The sequence below is a fragment of the Oreochromis niloticus genome, linkage group LG11, assembly GCF_001858045.2.
Source record: "Oreochromis niloticus isolate F11D_XX linkage group LG11, O_niloticus_UMD_NMBU, whole genome shotgun sequence".
NCBI classification, from domain to species: domain Eukaryota; kingdom Metazoa; phylum Chordata; class Actinopteri; order Cichliformes; family Cichlidae; genus Oreochromis; species Oreochromis niloticus.
In genome coordinates, this window is record NC_031976.2 from 32340219 (window position 1) to 32355304 (window position 15086).

Here is a 15086-nt window from a genome sequence, read left to right on the forward strand (position 1 = left end):
AATTTCATAGTATTTGAGAGACATCGTAGTATTTGTGCAAAAACATACAATGTCTGCAAAATCACAGTATATCTGTTATGTTATAGTATTACTACTAAAGCATAGTAATTCTACCAAATCATAGTATTTCTTCAAAATCATAGTATTACTGCAATTTCATAGTATTTGAGCGAAATCATAGTATTTGTACGAAATCATGGTACTTGTGCCAAATCATAGTATTTGATGCAAATCATAGTATTCGAACCAAAACATAGTATTTGTATGAAGTCATAGTATTTCTTCTAAATCATAGTATTTCAATCAAATCTCAGCAGGTGTGCTAAAATGCAGTATTAATGCCAAATCATGGTATTTGTACTGAAACATAGTATTTCTGCCCAATCATAGTATTTCTGCCATATTTTGCTATTTGTGGAAAAAAATAGACTGTCTGCAAAATCATAGTATATCTGTTATGTTATAGTATTATTACTAAGTCGTAGACTTTCTGTTTTGTTATAGTATATCTGCTGAATGAAGTATATGTGCCAAATCGTAGTATTTATAGCAAATCATAGTATTTGTGCTAAAACATAGTATTTCTGCCACATTATAGTATTTGTGTAAAACCAGAATGTCTGCAAAATCATCATATATCTGCTATGTTATAGTATTACTACTAAGGCATAGTATTTCTGCAAAATCATAGTATTTTTGGAGAAACATAGTATTTCTGGTAAATCATACTATTTCTACTAAATAATAGTATTTCTGCCAAATCATAGTATTTGTTTCAAATCATAGCATTCCAACCAAATCATAGTATTTGTGCCAAAACATTGTATTTGCACAAAGTCATAATATTTCTTCTAAATCATAGTATTTCAATCAAATCTCAGTAGTTGTGCTAAAATGCAGTATTATTGCCAAATCATAGTATTTGTACCCAACCATATCAGTTCAACTTATTTAACTCTTCTCAAGACCCCAACACCTCTTCTTCATCCCGTTTCAGCAGAATTGTGAGTTTTTTCATCCCTTTTCAGCACAAATACCAGCTTTTTCGGTTGTTTTTAGCAGAAATCTCTTTTTTAGCGGAAATTCTACTGATTCACCTGTTTTCAGTGCAACGTTCTACAACTTTCCCTCTTTTCAATAGAAATTCTGCTGATTCACCTATTTTAAGCAGAATTTTCAGCCTTTCATCTCTTATCAGTACAAATCTCAGTATCTTCTGCTCATTTCAGAAGAAACTTTTTCACCTCTTCAGGACAAATTTGAACCTTCTTACCCCTTTTAAGCAGAATCTTTGCCTTTTCAACTCTTTTCAGCAAAAGATTCTGCTTCTTCACCTGTTTTCAGCAGAATTTTTCAGTTTCTTTACTGCCATACAATTTTTTGCAGCTTTTCATCTTTTTCAGTCATTTTCAGCAGACAGCTTCAGCGTTATGGCATCCACACAGCATTTTCGCAGGAAATGCAAATTTTTCTAGTTAATGTTGAATTCCCTGGCAGCTGCTCTACTCCCATGTTCTGGACCTGAAAACAGGGTTTGATCTTTGGTTTTATTCTATAATACTGGACTTATTTTACTACGAAGGTTTGAACTTTGAGGGTGTTCAAACAAGAGAGAAAAGTGTGAAAATGTTCACGGCTGCCTGAGAAAAGTGTATGAAGTGTGTAGTGAGGGGTTTTACAGCCTTAAAATATCTATAATAATTGTAAAAAATAATGCTGGCTACTTCACGGATTTCACCTATGATTGTCTTTTACCAGCTCGGGAGGAGAAGAACAAAAACTCCCAATCCAACTCATCATCCAAAAGAGAAATCCCAAAAGCTTCTGAGGTGAGTTTATAGTTCTGTCTATAGTTTATGTGTCTGGGTTCAGGAGAAGCGTGGAAAAAAAAAACAGTCATTGTCACTCACCAAGGTAGGTTGCTCAGCAGGGTCAGCGTGATGGCGGCATATTCACCTGAATAAAATTAGGAGGTCATTAGCAAGAGTATAGAACTTGACTGCATGCTGAAGTGGCAACCCATAACCCTACTCATGTAAATTTAAGTAAATGTAAGTGTTTGGGAAAATGTACTTCTATAAGTACTTTTATTGCACCATGTTCATGCACTCATGAGCTGCTATAACATGAATCAAATGGCTTAATTGCCACCTCTGCATGCAGTCAAGTTCTATAGAGTACGTTTTTGCACCTTAACTACTTCCACAGTTTTTGTGCTATTTTCACTGTTCAACTTTTACAGTATTCTGCTATTTCTGCTCTTTCCGGCTATATCTTTTGGTATTTATTACTATCATACTTTTTAAGATATTAAGCTTTTTTCCTTTAATTTGTCCCATTGAAATGAATGGAAAACTTCCACAATTCTGCTAAAACTTGCTTGTCTTTGAAACTTCACAACTTCCTCATACTTACACGTAGAAACTCCATTCAAACTTTAAAACGTTCTCAACTTATTGGGCTATTCATGTATGATTCAGCCTTTTCATATCTTCTACCGTTTTAACCTTATCCCTCTTTAAGTTTTCAGTTGCAAAATTGTGATTTTTCAGAAAATACATGCGTTGTTATGCTTGCTATGCAATTAACTCAGAGTGGACAGTGGAACATTGTGAATTTTCTCTTCTTGTCCGAACAACTTCTTGCTACTCGCTCAATTTCCACTCAACCCCCACAAATTATACATCAAAACGTAGGTATTTTTGCTGGCTTTCAGAAAATGTCACTATCATTGTTGTGGGAGTTACCAATCTTTTGCAAATCTCCTCAGAGCAACACAAAGTCTGAAAACTCTCCATAGACAGGCAATGGAGAGTTTGTTCAAAATCAGCACTGGAATTCTGTAATGAGAGGCATTTTCAAATCGTCATATCTCCTTAACAAAACATAGTTGAGACATGAGGCTTGTGCCAATATATCTTCAGACACTCCTGATGCTCACAATTCAAGAATTTTTTCCTCACCTATTACCGTTTGGCCATCAATTACATTTGTTTGAGGGTAGGAAATTTGTCCCTCGCTCAGATCTCTTCAGATTTCAAACTCTGGAAATGAGGCACTTTTTTCTCTCGTCATATCTTTTTGATGGATTTCAACAGAGCCCTGAAAATTTCCATGACTGTTCACCAAAGCCTACTGTTTCTTACGGTGAAAGAATGATTTTGATGCTCCATATAGATTTAGAGTTACACAACGTTGTTTGAGGGCAAGTCAAGGCAGTTTTGCTTTGCCTCTACTCAGTTACAGTGTATTACAAGTCATATATCTTTGATAATTTATATTTTATCTCTGAATTATGAAGACCTGAATATTCCCCCATCTCTTCTGAACAAAACGGTGTCAGAATGACCGTTCTAGCTCCTACGGTTAGGAATTTATGGCCATTTGTTCAAGGGGAATCCTGAATGTCAGAAATTCACTGAAGAAAACTTACACCTCTCTCTGTGTCTGTGTGTGTAAGGCAGTGGTTCCCAAACTTTTTTTGCCAGGCCCCCCTTTTTTTACAAGAAAAATGTTCGCGCCCCCCCACAAACACATCCTCCAAACACACACACCCATATTTTGTTTACAAACTCCATTGCGGTTTATTTCACACCTCAAACGTTTAGTAAACAATTAAGCAAATACAAGTAAACGGCAATAAATTACAGGTAGTAATAAAATATACTACTAACTCTTTTACGCTACGTCCACACCTACACGGGTATTTTTGAAAACTCAGCTGTTTCTATGCGTTTGGGCTTTTCGTCAACACGTAAACGGCGTTGTGATTCACCGAAAACGCAGATTATTTAAAACTCCTTTTTTGCGTTTATGTGTGGACGAGGATTACAGAGTTCGTCACGCAAGGACAAAGGTATGTGCCTCTTTTTCACGTCACGCTGTGCGCCACGTTATTGTTTACATGAGATGAATTGCAGAATGGCAGATAGAGACAAAATACTGTTACTGTTAATCTGTCTATCTTCAGGTTTTACACGCTTACATACACACGCAGTTACTGTCCCTCCATTTAGAAAGGCAGAGGCGTCACGGTGTGATTATTTTACATGTAGTTGTTTTTTTTCCTGTGTAATAATATTCAACATTGCTATCAATACATTTTTCAAAAAATGTCTCTCTGTGCAAAATGGGTTTAAACACATAAACAGCTGTGGGATGCTGTTTGTCCGTGATTTGAACCGGGGGAACAAATTACGGCAGGATCAGCCTGATATTATTTGTATCCCACTGTAACTTTACTGCATAAAGAGCTAACATGTCCAAAATGTCAGGAGTAGTTAGTTATTACAAGAAGTGTTTGTGAACTAAAAATCAAGAATGTGGGATCCTGTTTGTCAGTGATTTGGAGAACCCAGCGCTGCTCCCGACGCAGGGAAACTAATTTTGCAGGGGAGACCTACCTTGGCACTTGTGCAGGTGAAGCCAAAGGGAAGACATGCTTCACCATATTTTCCTGTCTTTGGCTTGGAATGAAGTTGGTTTGGAAACATATTTGGCGATGCTTCATCTCCTGCTTTGCGTTTGTGTGGGAGCCCCGTCAAAAACCTGTCCACAGTGTCCAAGCGCTCTTTTTTTTTTTCTTTTCATACCGCGCCCCCCTGCAATGGCTCTGCGACCCCCCTAGGGGGCGGGCCCCACACTTTGGGAACCTCTGGCTTAGTGCATCATGGGAATTGCTCTTGTTAGGATCCCTGGGTTTGGACCCAGTGTTTGAGTTTTTGTTATAGTCTCGCAATTCTGTCTTTTGGAGTTATATATAAATAAATATTTAGGTTATGTACCAGTTAGTATCAGGTTTGGTTTTCCTAATACCTGCATTTTTTAATCTCTACTTCTAGTTCCTTGATGAGTTAGTCAGTTCCCTTTCATGTCCGGTCTTTGTCTTGTGTCTGTGTGTGCTCCCTAGTGACCGATGTATTTAGTCAGTCTTGTCTCTATCTTTGTTTCCCTGTCTACCTGTGTCCAGTCTCCAGTTTACTTGTGTCTCAGTGTTTAGTCTGCCTTTCTGTTATTTCCCTGTTTTCAATTTATCACCCTGTATTTCTGTTTCTGTCGTTGTCTCATCTATTTTGTTATTTCCATTCATTTCCCCATGTCTGTCAGGTTTCTCTGTGCTTGAAGTGTTGAGTGATTCTTTTCTCCTCAGTCTCCTCGCTCTGTTTATTTCCTTCCCTGCATCAAGGTTGTGTGTTTGCAATCTGAGTATTTATTTCTGTTTCCTGTCTTACTTTGATAGTCTCTTCTCCTTTGTGTATTGTGTTCAGTTTAGTTTCCCCTGTTAGTCTGGTTTAGCTCACCTGTGTTCCCTGATATTTTCCATCTTCCTGATTAACTGGTTTGTATTTAAACCCCCTGTTTCTTCCTGTCACTTTTTGCAGTTCAGAAAAGTTAAGCAATAAAGCTGCTTTGAGTTCAAACCTGAATTCTGCATTTTGTGTCTAAAACTGCCACACAGCAACACATGACACTCCTAGCAGCTTGTGCCTATAGCAACATACCTAAAAGATACATAATTCCACAGAATCAGTCCATTTTAAAAATGATAATTCTGAATTTGAAAAAGCCTTCCACCAACTGCTATAGTATGAATTGTTCTGTTGGATGGATACCATTTGCCAATCACAATTTCATTCAGAGAAATTAAAATTATTTATGGAATTAAGATCGGTCCGGTGTATGATAGTATTTATAAAATCTTTAACTAGGAAAAACAAAATGAAAACATGACCAAGATATACAGAAGGCTAAGACAGAAGCATGTTAGCTGATATGTTTTGCTTCAGTACACTTTTGGGAAGTAATTTGCACAGAATTTCCATCAGTGACAAAGACTCCACCTTGGCAGCAGAAAATGATGGAACTCTACAAATAAGAAAAATTTTTGTCTTTTAATGTTTGGAAATATAATTATAAAAGCTAAAGGATTACAACACGATCATTTTGGAACAGATTTACTACAAAGTGTTTTTCCTTGTAATGCTGTGACTAACTCCAGTAAACAGTGCTGTTTTGCATTCTGAGTGGGAAACATTTGCATGACCATGTACGGCAATCAGTTCATGTTTAAAAACGTAGAAAAAGAGCATACGTGATGCTGCTCTAGCAAATCCAGCCTGGACAGACACTGAAGGTTCTCCAGCTCTCCAGTATTTGCCACAGAATGACAGCTAAGGAAAGGATCATGCATCTAATTCTGTTCCTGTCAGGTCAGTGTTGCTAACTGTCAAAAAGTTGATCTTTTTTCACTCGTCAGGTGGACATACTTCTGCATTTGAAAAGTCCAAAAAAAGAATAAAAGCCAGCAGTTCTTGTAAATTTTAGAGTGCATATCCTTAATTACTTGTTTACTTAGAATGACACAGATCTTGTTGTGATTATCTAAGATCTATTTACAGAAAGCAGTTGCTCTTACAATGCCCATCAAGTATTTAATTTGTGGATGATTTTTATTCCACAGGGCTGTCTTTTCAATTTTCCCATGGCCTCCAGCCCCAGTTTGTCTTCTTTCAAACACCAAAGACCTGGTCTGAAGCACAGAGCATCTGCAGGGAGCAATGTTTCGACCTGGCCACCATTAATGACATGAGAGAGATGGAAATTGTCCTTGAAGATGTCAAAGATAAATACGATGATGCTGTGTGGATTGGGCTTTCAAAGGGCACGACCCTCAGGTGGCACTGGTCTCTGGCAGGTGACAAGTTCTACAAAGAAGGAGAAAGAAATTATTTATTGTGGGGCTCAGTAAATAACTACAACTGTTCAGCATCCAGATACGGGAAATTGAATATGTTTCCCTGTGACTACCAACGATATTCAGTTTGCTTTGATGGTGAGTCGTTTTTTGCATGCTGGAATGAAACAAGCATACAAACAGTCATTAGACACATTGGATGTGTTATGTGGTGAGGCATCCATTCATTCAGAAAGTTGGTTCTGTGTAGTGCTTACAGTGAACCATTTCATCACTCATCCAAGTGACTACTTCAGTCTTTATGCGCTAAAAGAAGAACATTCACTGAACTAAGGAGAGGGACTAAGAACACCATCTCCAGAGATGGGCAGTAACGCGTTACTGTAATCCGATTACTTTTTTCAAGTAACGAGTAATGTAAGGGATTACCATTGCAAAAACGGTAATTAGATTACAGTTACTTTCCCGTAGGAACGCTGCGTTACTGCGTTACTAAAACCGTGAGTTTTTTGCGAGAATGTCTCATGATAGTGACGTAAGCGAGTGCGACGTTCCTGACAACAGCTGTCTGCAGATCAACAATGGATAATATATCAAGTACGGGAGAGAGTATGAGCGTGCAGCGTTTAAAGCGTGGAAGTACTGACCTTATTTTGAGTTTGATTCCATAAAAAGTGACAAAAACATTAGCGTCCGTTGTGCGTGGGAAGAAAACTTCTTTTTACAGCGAAAAAAACCCCCCTTAACTTCCAAGCAAGCGCCGAGTGCGCTACGACTGTAGTGGGAAATTCACAGAGAAACTCGCGGAGTCTTCAACTGACCGCTGCGGCACACCTGCACCAGGCTAAACCTCCGCCTACCCCCGTCCTGCTTTACAGGTGAAAATAGAGCAACTAGCCTTTGACTTTATTTATTTTCTGCTGTGTTTTACTTGCATCTATTTGAAAGAGTGAGTGTAAACACAAAAAAATATTTTATTTTATGTGCTGGAATGTGCAGAAAATAGGTTTAAATGTTAAACAAATTTCTTCCAGTCAGAGAATGTTGCATATAATTTAATTTTTGCTTGATGCATAAAGTTAAAAGATTAAAACTAATAAAACAAGTTTTAAAAAGAGACTTTTCCATTTGATTACATTTTGTATGATGGATTATGCAGAAAAAGTAGAATTGGGCTGAAAGATCTATCGCTTTATCACCTATTCAGGTTGTAAATTGTGTTTTTAAAAAGTAACTAAGTAACTAAGTAATTAATTACTTTTGAAAATAAGTAATCAGTAAAGTAACGGGATTACTTTTTTGGGGAAGTAATCAGTAATTAGTTACTGATTACTTTTTTCAAGTAACTTGCCCAACACTGACCATCTCACAATGCTGTGATTACAGCCACTTTCCAATTCAATGTAAATATTACTCATTGCCATTGTTTAATAAATAAATAAGATACATAAATAAATACATTATAAAAATATATATCAATAAAATACAATGGAAAATAGCAGAATTATAGTGACAAAAAACAGAAATATTTGACATAAAAAATTCACATAAAGAAGTTTATCATAAAGGCATCATAAAAGAAAAGGGGGTCACAACAGTAACTCAGAGTTACCTGTTAGAATGTGTCTGACATTAAACAGTAATCCATCAAACAGTTATTGTAACAATTCAGTCTTCACAAACTTGATAAACTTAGAAACAGTTCAGTTGAAATGTATTGAATTCTGTTTTATTTATATAGTTCCAGATCACACCAACAGTGACCCTGAGGTGCTTTATATTATATGGTAAAGACCCTACAATGACACAGAGAAAACCCAACATACAGATGACCCCCTATGAGTGAGCACTCTATGACAGTGGGTAGGAAAAATTCTGTTTAAACAAAAGGAAACCTCCAGCAGAAGCAGGTTCATGGAGGGGCAGCCCTCTGTTGCAAACGGGTGTGGGTAAGGAGGGGGACAAGATGAGACAAAACACTGTGGAAAAGAATCAGTAGTTAATTATGAGTAATCATTAAATGCCAAGTGGTGAAACTAGTTTTCAGTGAATGTAATGCCACTTTTTTATTGTCAAAGGTTAATTATCCTTATTTGGTTTGTACCGTAATCTCTGTAGATTGAATTAATTTAAAAACTGTCTCTTTATCTTGAGAACAAATGTTGTAGATCAGTAGCTTATCACTACATAAAAACTGTCTTGCTTCGATTCTAAGGAAATACTACAGGACACACTGCACACTCTTGGCTGAAACCTGAGGACCAATGCTACATAGCAAATGTTTTAACTGTTTTGTGGAAATGAAAAGTCAATGAAGCTAATTTTATTTTACTTTGCAGCGACAAAACAAGGTGCAGATCAGTATATCCTTAACACAAAATACATGGTTTGGGCTGCTGCTCGGGATTACTGCAGAACATACTACACAGACCTGACCAGTCTAAGGAATGATGCTGAGTACCAGATAGTCAAGGAAGTAGCCAATGGCAGTGAAGTGTGTGTTGGCCTCTTCAAAGACCCCTGGGAGTGGTCAGACCAGACTGACTCCTCATTTAGATACTGGAACCCAGCCGAGACTGTTTGGACTGATAGCACTCAAACCTGTGTTGCTATGTTGAAGGTGAAATCTGGTAAATGGGGAGAGAGGGCATGTACAGAAACACATCCATTCGTCTGTGACTGCAGTGAGTGAAACTCTTTACTAAATCATCTAGTATATCATTGATATTTCAAATAACAAACATTATCCATCTGTCTCTTTCTCAATGACAGAAATGTGTAAAATGAAGGAAAGTCTTGCAAATATGATTCAGACTAACTCTGTTTACATGTGTTTATATTAGGAAACAAGCTGAGTTTCATTAAACTGAGGATCAGCCCACAGGACTCAATGTTGGATCTAAATAACCCTTCGGTGCAAGCAGACATCTTGGAGCAAGTAAGTCAAACAGATCTTTGTTAATAAAGAGCAGTTCATTATTAGTATATCATATATTGCATGATGACCTTCATGGCTTTGCTATAGTAAATGTAAATATGAGTGGGGGTTTTTGTCTAACAGATGAGCCAGAAGCTAAGGAGTTATAACACGACTGCTGTTTTTCATCTAAAGTGGAGAAAACAAATTGATGGAAGAGTTTTTACCAAGGAGCCTTGAAGAAGTGGTTGAAAAGAAAAGAATCAGGAGAACAGATTAATATGGGTGATAAATGTACTTTAATAGATTAGCATAGAGCAATGTGAATTTTTTTTATATTGTGGTGGCTGTAGCTCAGGTGGTGGAGCAGGTCACCTACTAATTGGAAAGTTGGAGGTTTGATCCCCGTCTGCTCCAGTCTGCATGTCAAATGTTCTTGGGCAAGATACTAACCCCAAGTGACTTTCCGATGTTCCATCAGAGTGTGAATATTAGATAGAAAGTACTTAGAGCATAGAAAGCTGTGTAAAATGATTTGAGTGCTCAGAGTACAAAAGCACTTAATTAGAACTAGTCCATTTACTATTTACCATTAAAACACAGTTTTAGAAATAATAATATTTAATTATAATATATACTCAGCTTTACACTGCTTTTGAAACCATTTTCAAGAAGCTCTACACTCTGCATGACTGCATGTAAAAGTAAAATGGGTTGCGCTTTCTATTACAGCTTGGTAATAAAGGGGTAATAGTACAATAACAATGCAGAAACAGATTGTAAGATGTAAAAATATGGCAATTTCTAAGTTATTACCACTCGACCAGAGTAATAACCACTTAATATCAATGTATCATCATTGTAGAAACAGGTTACAGTAATATTACACTGAAATGTACACTGAAAAAAGTCTAACATGCAGTCATTCATTCAATCTAATAAGTGCCATTCAAAACAGAATAAAATCATTGATTTGATTGTGAAACCCTTTCTTTTTGCATTTTAAAATACCACTTTTGATTTGGATGAAACTAAATATCTGTACAAAGGATACAACGCAAAGTTTTTGATTTCTCTCAAAACATATATTTCTTTCCATGTTGAACAGATAATATCTTTAATTTGAGTCAGTGATTTGCACTTGAACACGCCCACCAGAAATAGACCGGGACCCATTTTTATTCTGCATGGCTGCTGGAAACATCGTGTCACATCTTTGATTAATTTCATCTGAAAATAAACGTAAGTAAAGCCAAGTGTGTTACAAAAGCTTTTATAATTTGTATTGCCAAAATTGCAGAAAATAACCCCATTTAAGCTGGGTCGACAGCCACCCCCAATTTTTGCATGATTGTAGCTGCTAGCTACAAGCTAGCTAGCTATCCGGCGCGACGTTAGAACTGGTTACCAGCAACCGACCATCACAGTCGGGAATGCAAGTTAGGCAAAAAGCCGTATTTTACCAGTATACTAACTAGCTAGCGTTACCACGATGCATCGGTGGTGGATACAGCTAGCTAGCATAAGTTCATAGTTCATAACATTCATAGTATAACTCCGTGCTCCACTTCGTTTGAATTTTTCTGGTGAGCTCGCGGTTTCTAGACACAAGCTTGTGTTTGTGCGCGCACGTTTGTCTCTGTCTCTCTTCATATAAATATCTGTGTGTTATGTGTTTGTACACCGAGCGTAAAAGATAATTATTAATGTGCATGATTTAGAGACAGAAATAACACGCCAGCATATAAGATCAATGACATAAGACTAATTCCTTCAATTGACTTTCAGGCTCGGAAAAATGTGCATTTTCTGAAGAAATTTTAATTTTAACTTCAAAAAATTGACCCTATGCCAAACTTAGTCGCTAATGGCTGGTCTGTAGACTGTTTGGTAAACCTAAATCAAATTATAGTACTAGCTTTTTATAAGGATGTGCATGTCATGTTACGTATTTCTTGGTTTTTCTATGTTATGTTTTTTATAGAGAAGTAACATTATTCTTTTTTTTCTGTATGCTTTCAGAACCACAGATCGCTCCATCCATTCCATGGCTGAAGCATACATTTTCATTTAATCTGAACAGGTATCATTTTGCATTTACACTGCACATCCTTTTTAAACATTTCATAATAATCTAGACCCTCCCTCAAAACTCCCAGCAACCATACTCCATTGACTTTGGACCACGACGACTTCCTCCACAAGAACCAAAAATCAAACCAATCAAAATGAACCACAGACAGAGCAAAGTACAAAAACAAACATATATCGCGATTGTTGTTGTTCTTTGGGCTGTGATGTTGCGGACAAAGACTTTTGTGCGCAACTTTTCATAGCCAGATGGGTTCGCCCCTGTTCCCAGTTACGTCCGCTTTATGTTTCCACCGCAACAAGCGAGTTCATCCCCGCTAAACTGAACTGCTCTCAAGCGCACCGTGCCGATTTGTCGGTGGAAAAGGGGCATTAGTCACCTCATGAGGATAGAGAGGTGAAAAAAAATGCCTTTCACGCAGCATACTCTCCATATTGCATAGTAACAATTTTAATTGTTCCTGCAGGATGCTGATGCTGACATTAGGAGGGAGTGTATACTTAAATCTCTTATTATCTACCTTGGAGAACGTGTTGAGGACTTGATAAAAGAATACATGGTATGTCCATATCTGTTCTGTCTCTACATGAGATGCAGTCTCTTGATGTAAATTTGACAACTCTGCTATTAAATGCAGTGATTAATGTAGAACAGCAACGATTAATCAGCTCATCAAGTTAATATCTTAGGGTTCTGTATTGTTTTCTTTTTTTTCTTGGGCTCTGTGGTACATTTATGAAAACCATTGATTTAATTTAATGATTATGCAATTCACAATCTGATTAGTCAAATAATTGTTCTAATAGTCTGTGACCAAACAACTATCAAAATAGTAGTTTATTATGGTCAAAGATTTATCAGGTGTGCCAGACTTCAGTTCTTCACTTGTACATTTTGTTCCATATTTTACCTCAAGATATCCCAGAAAGATGAAGCTGAGGAAGAGCTGCAGAGTACCACCATGGCACTCTTCGTCTTCAGGGACAACTCAAGCCTCCTACATCAGCCTCGAGACATCGGGATAATCATTGATGGTGTGGAAGTCCTGAATGAGTTGCCTTCTGTGGCAGCTGGAGTGGCAATGGTCTTTGGACTCTGTTATGCTCTTAATATGGAATATCCACGAGGATTCAGCTTCACCTTTGAGGCTCTTCAAAAGATTATGATGGAGCTTGACTTTAACAAGATGACCTCTAAGATTCGCAAACTTAATTGTGAACTTAACACTGCACAGTAGTGTGTTTGCATGCATGTGTGCATGTGTATGTGTGCTTGGTTATTTTGCTTGGTTGGCCTGCAGTGGTATTCTACATTCAAAAGTTATAAGAACACCCATTTGAAAGGGAGATTTAAGTTGATTTCATTGATACATGTGTACATTTTTTTTTTTACATTGTACAGGCACAGTGCACATATAAACATTTTTGAGTACTTGCAAATTGGTTTAAAAAGAGTTTTGGTTTTATGCCAGTTTTAGACAGGTTGCAGGTTTTATACCAGTTCTAAAAAGATTGCAGGTTTTATACTGGTTTTCAAAAGGTTGCAGGTTTTATAAAACAAACATTTCTCTAATCATTTCTGCCGTAGCACTAAATCTTTATATTACTAATCCTCTCTATTGATTATAGTTAAAATGGTTTGGAACAATAAATAATTTTGAAATAATTGGTTGGCCAACTGTCTTGTTTTTTATAGGAAATGCAGAGCATTTTTGAACTGAAATAAAATGAAATGTAAAAAATATAGTTTGAATATATGTAAATCAATTACCTGGCTTCAACACAAACATATTAGTTCATGTTAATTTGGTTCGATGTGAATACATTAGGTTGGTTAAATTTCAATATATTAGCTTGGTTCAATAATTAAAATATGGTTCTATGTAAAAAAATCAATTTGGATCAATGCAAAATTTAAAGTTTCAGTCAAGTCTAGTAATATTGTTTATATCAACATAAAAGTATCAGGTCATATCAAGTGACTCAATTTGGATTCTATGAAGTCAAATATTTTGGATGTGACCATTGGACATCAATTTTTTTAATTTCAATAGGGTTTTTCTTTTTACAGTGTATCTAGCTGGATAAGAAGAGCCAAAAACTGAGGGAAATAAAACTGAAATAAAATATTCTGTGTGTGATTTGGGCACATAGCTAATCTTTGGGAACCAGAATTCTGTCTGGGTTGTAGCAGATATTTATTTCACTCAGTGACATGCTAATTCGTTTATAAATGTTGTGTAATGTGTTTTCTTCTGGATTTCTGGTTGATATGCTCTCTCACCAATTAATAAAATTACCATAAAAATAAAGACTGTTTATTTCTTTGTTTAAGTTAAAAACAAAAGGTACAAACTCAGCAGAAGATCAAATAAATATTTCCCCCACTGCACACTAAAAAGTGAAAAGAGGTGCATGGAGAAGAAATACTCAGTATATCATGGGAAGACCCAAGCACCATGTGCCTGTAGCAGTAATTCTTAAAGTGTGTGGCGCACCCCATTGGTGGGGCGAAGAGTTCTGACAGGTGGGACACAAGTTACCTGGCAGAAAAGTCATGTGGTACTACTTTTACTTTTACTGCGGACCAAAGAAATTTGCAGCAGTTACGTTAATAATATCCGCATCCGCTGCTGCCCCAGGTTTGGATGGTCGTCAAAATGGAGAGATATCTAACAGTTACAAAAAGAAAAACATGCTGTGGCACAAATGACAGACCTGACCACATATTTACTCGTTACACACTCTTTTATTCCCGGTTGTCTTTCTCTGTATACTTGGCTGAAGCTTTTCAGTTGCCAGCTACACAAAACACAAAAACAACAACAACCCAGTCAGGACCCAGTTCAATCCTTTTAAGATGGCGAAGCGTGATTGTTGATGCCGCTCAGGTGTGTCCGCCTCCCCCACGGCCGTGCCGGAGAATACCGTCAGCAGGAAAAAAGCTTTGTAAAATCTGCATCAATAAACAGCACAGCATTAATGGCATCATACAAAGTCACATACAGAATTTCTCAGAGCAGGAAACCACATGCGATAGCTGAGGAGCTCATACTCCCCACAGCTTTAGATATGGTGTCAACTATGCTCGATGAGACGAGTGCTGCAAAACTAAAGGCCATACCTCTCTCCAATGACACAGTTGCAAGGCACATATGTGATATTTCAAGTGACAACTAATTGATGTGCTGAAGGACGTTTCACATTACAAGTGAACGAGGCTACAGACAGCAATAAAGACTGTTTGTTAATCGCTTATGTGTGCTTCGTCATGTCAGAGACTCTGTATGAGGATTTCCTGTTTAAATTTAGCTTAAACTTCAACTGTCACATAAACTGCAACAGTATACCATCTGTCCCATCTAATTTGTTTGATTTCTGTGT

At 37.0% G+C, this 15086-nt stretch overlaps 1 protein-coding gene and 1 long non-coding RNA gene across 2 annotated transcripts; both read left to right on the forward strand.

The window, feature by feature from the left end:
* Positions 1 to 6387: 6387 nt before the first annotated feature.
* On the forward strand, positions 6388 to 9918 carry LOC109204078 (L-selectin-like). The gene is made up of 4 exons (XM_019364267.2): positions 6388 to 6832; positions 9034 to 9378; positions 9538 to 9632; positions 9756 to 9918. Exons 1-4 carry the CDS (start codon positions 6586 to 6588, stop codon positions 9849 to 9851), a joined length of 783 nt encoding a protein of 260 aa, XP_019219812.2. The 5' UTR covers positions 6388 to 6585; the 3' UTR covers positions 9852 to 9918.
* A 470-nt stretch (positions 9919 to 10388) lies between these two features.
* LOC109204073 (uncharacterized) lies at positions 10389 to 13368 on the forward strand. Its single transcript, XR_003222129.1, has 4 exons — positions 10389 to 10853; positions 11634 to 11694; positions 12170 to 12262; positions 12620 to 13368. It is a non-coding gene; the product is annotated as an uncharacterized LOC109204073 (long non-coding RNA).
* Positions 13369 to 15086: the final 1718 nt, after the last annotated feature.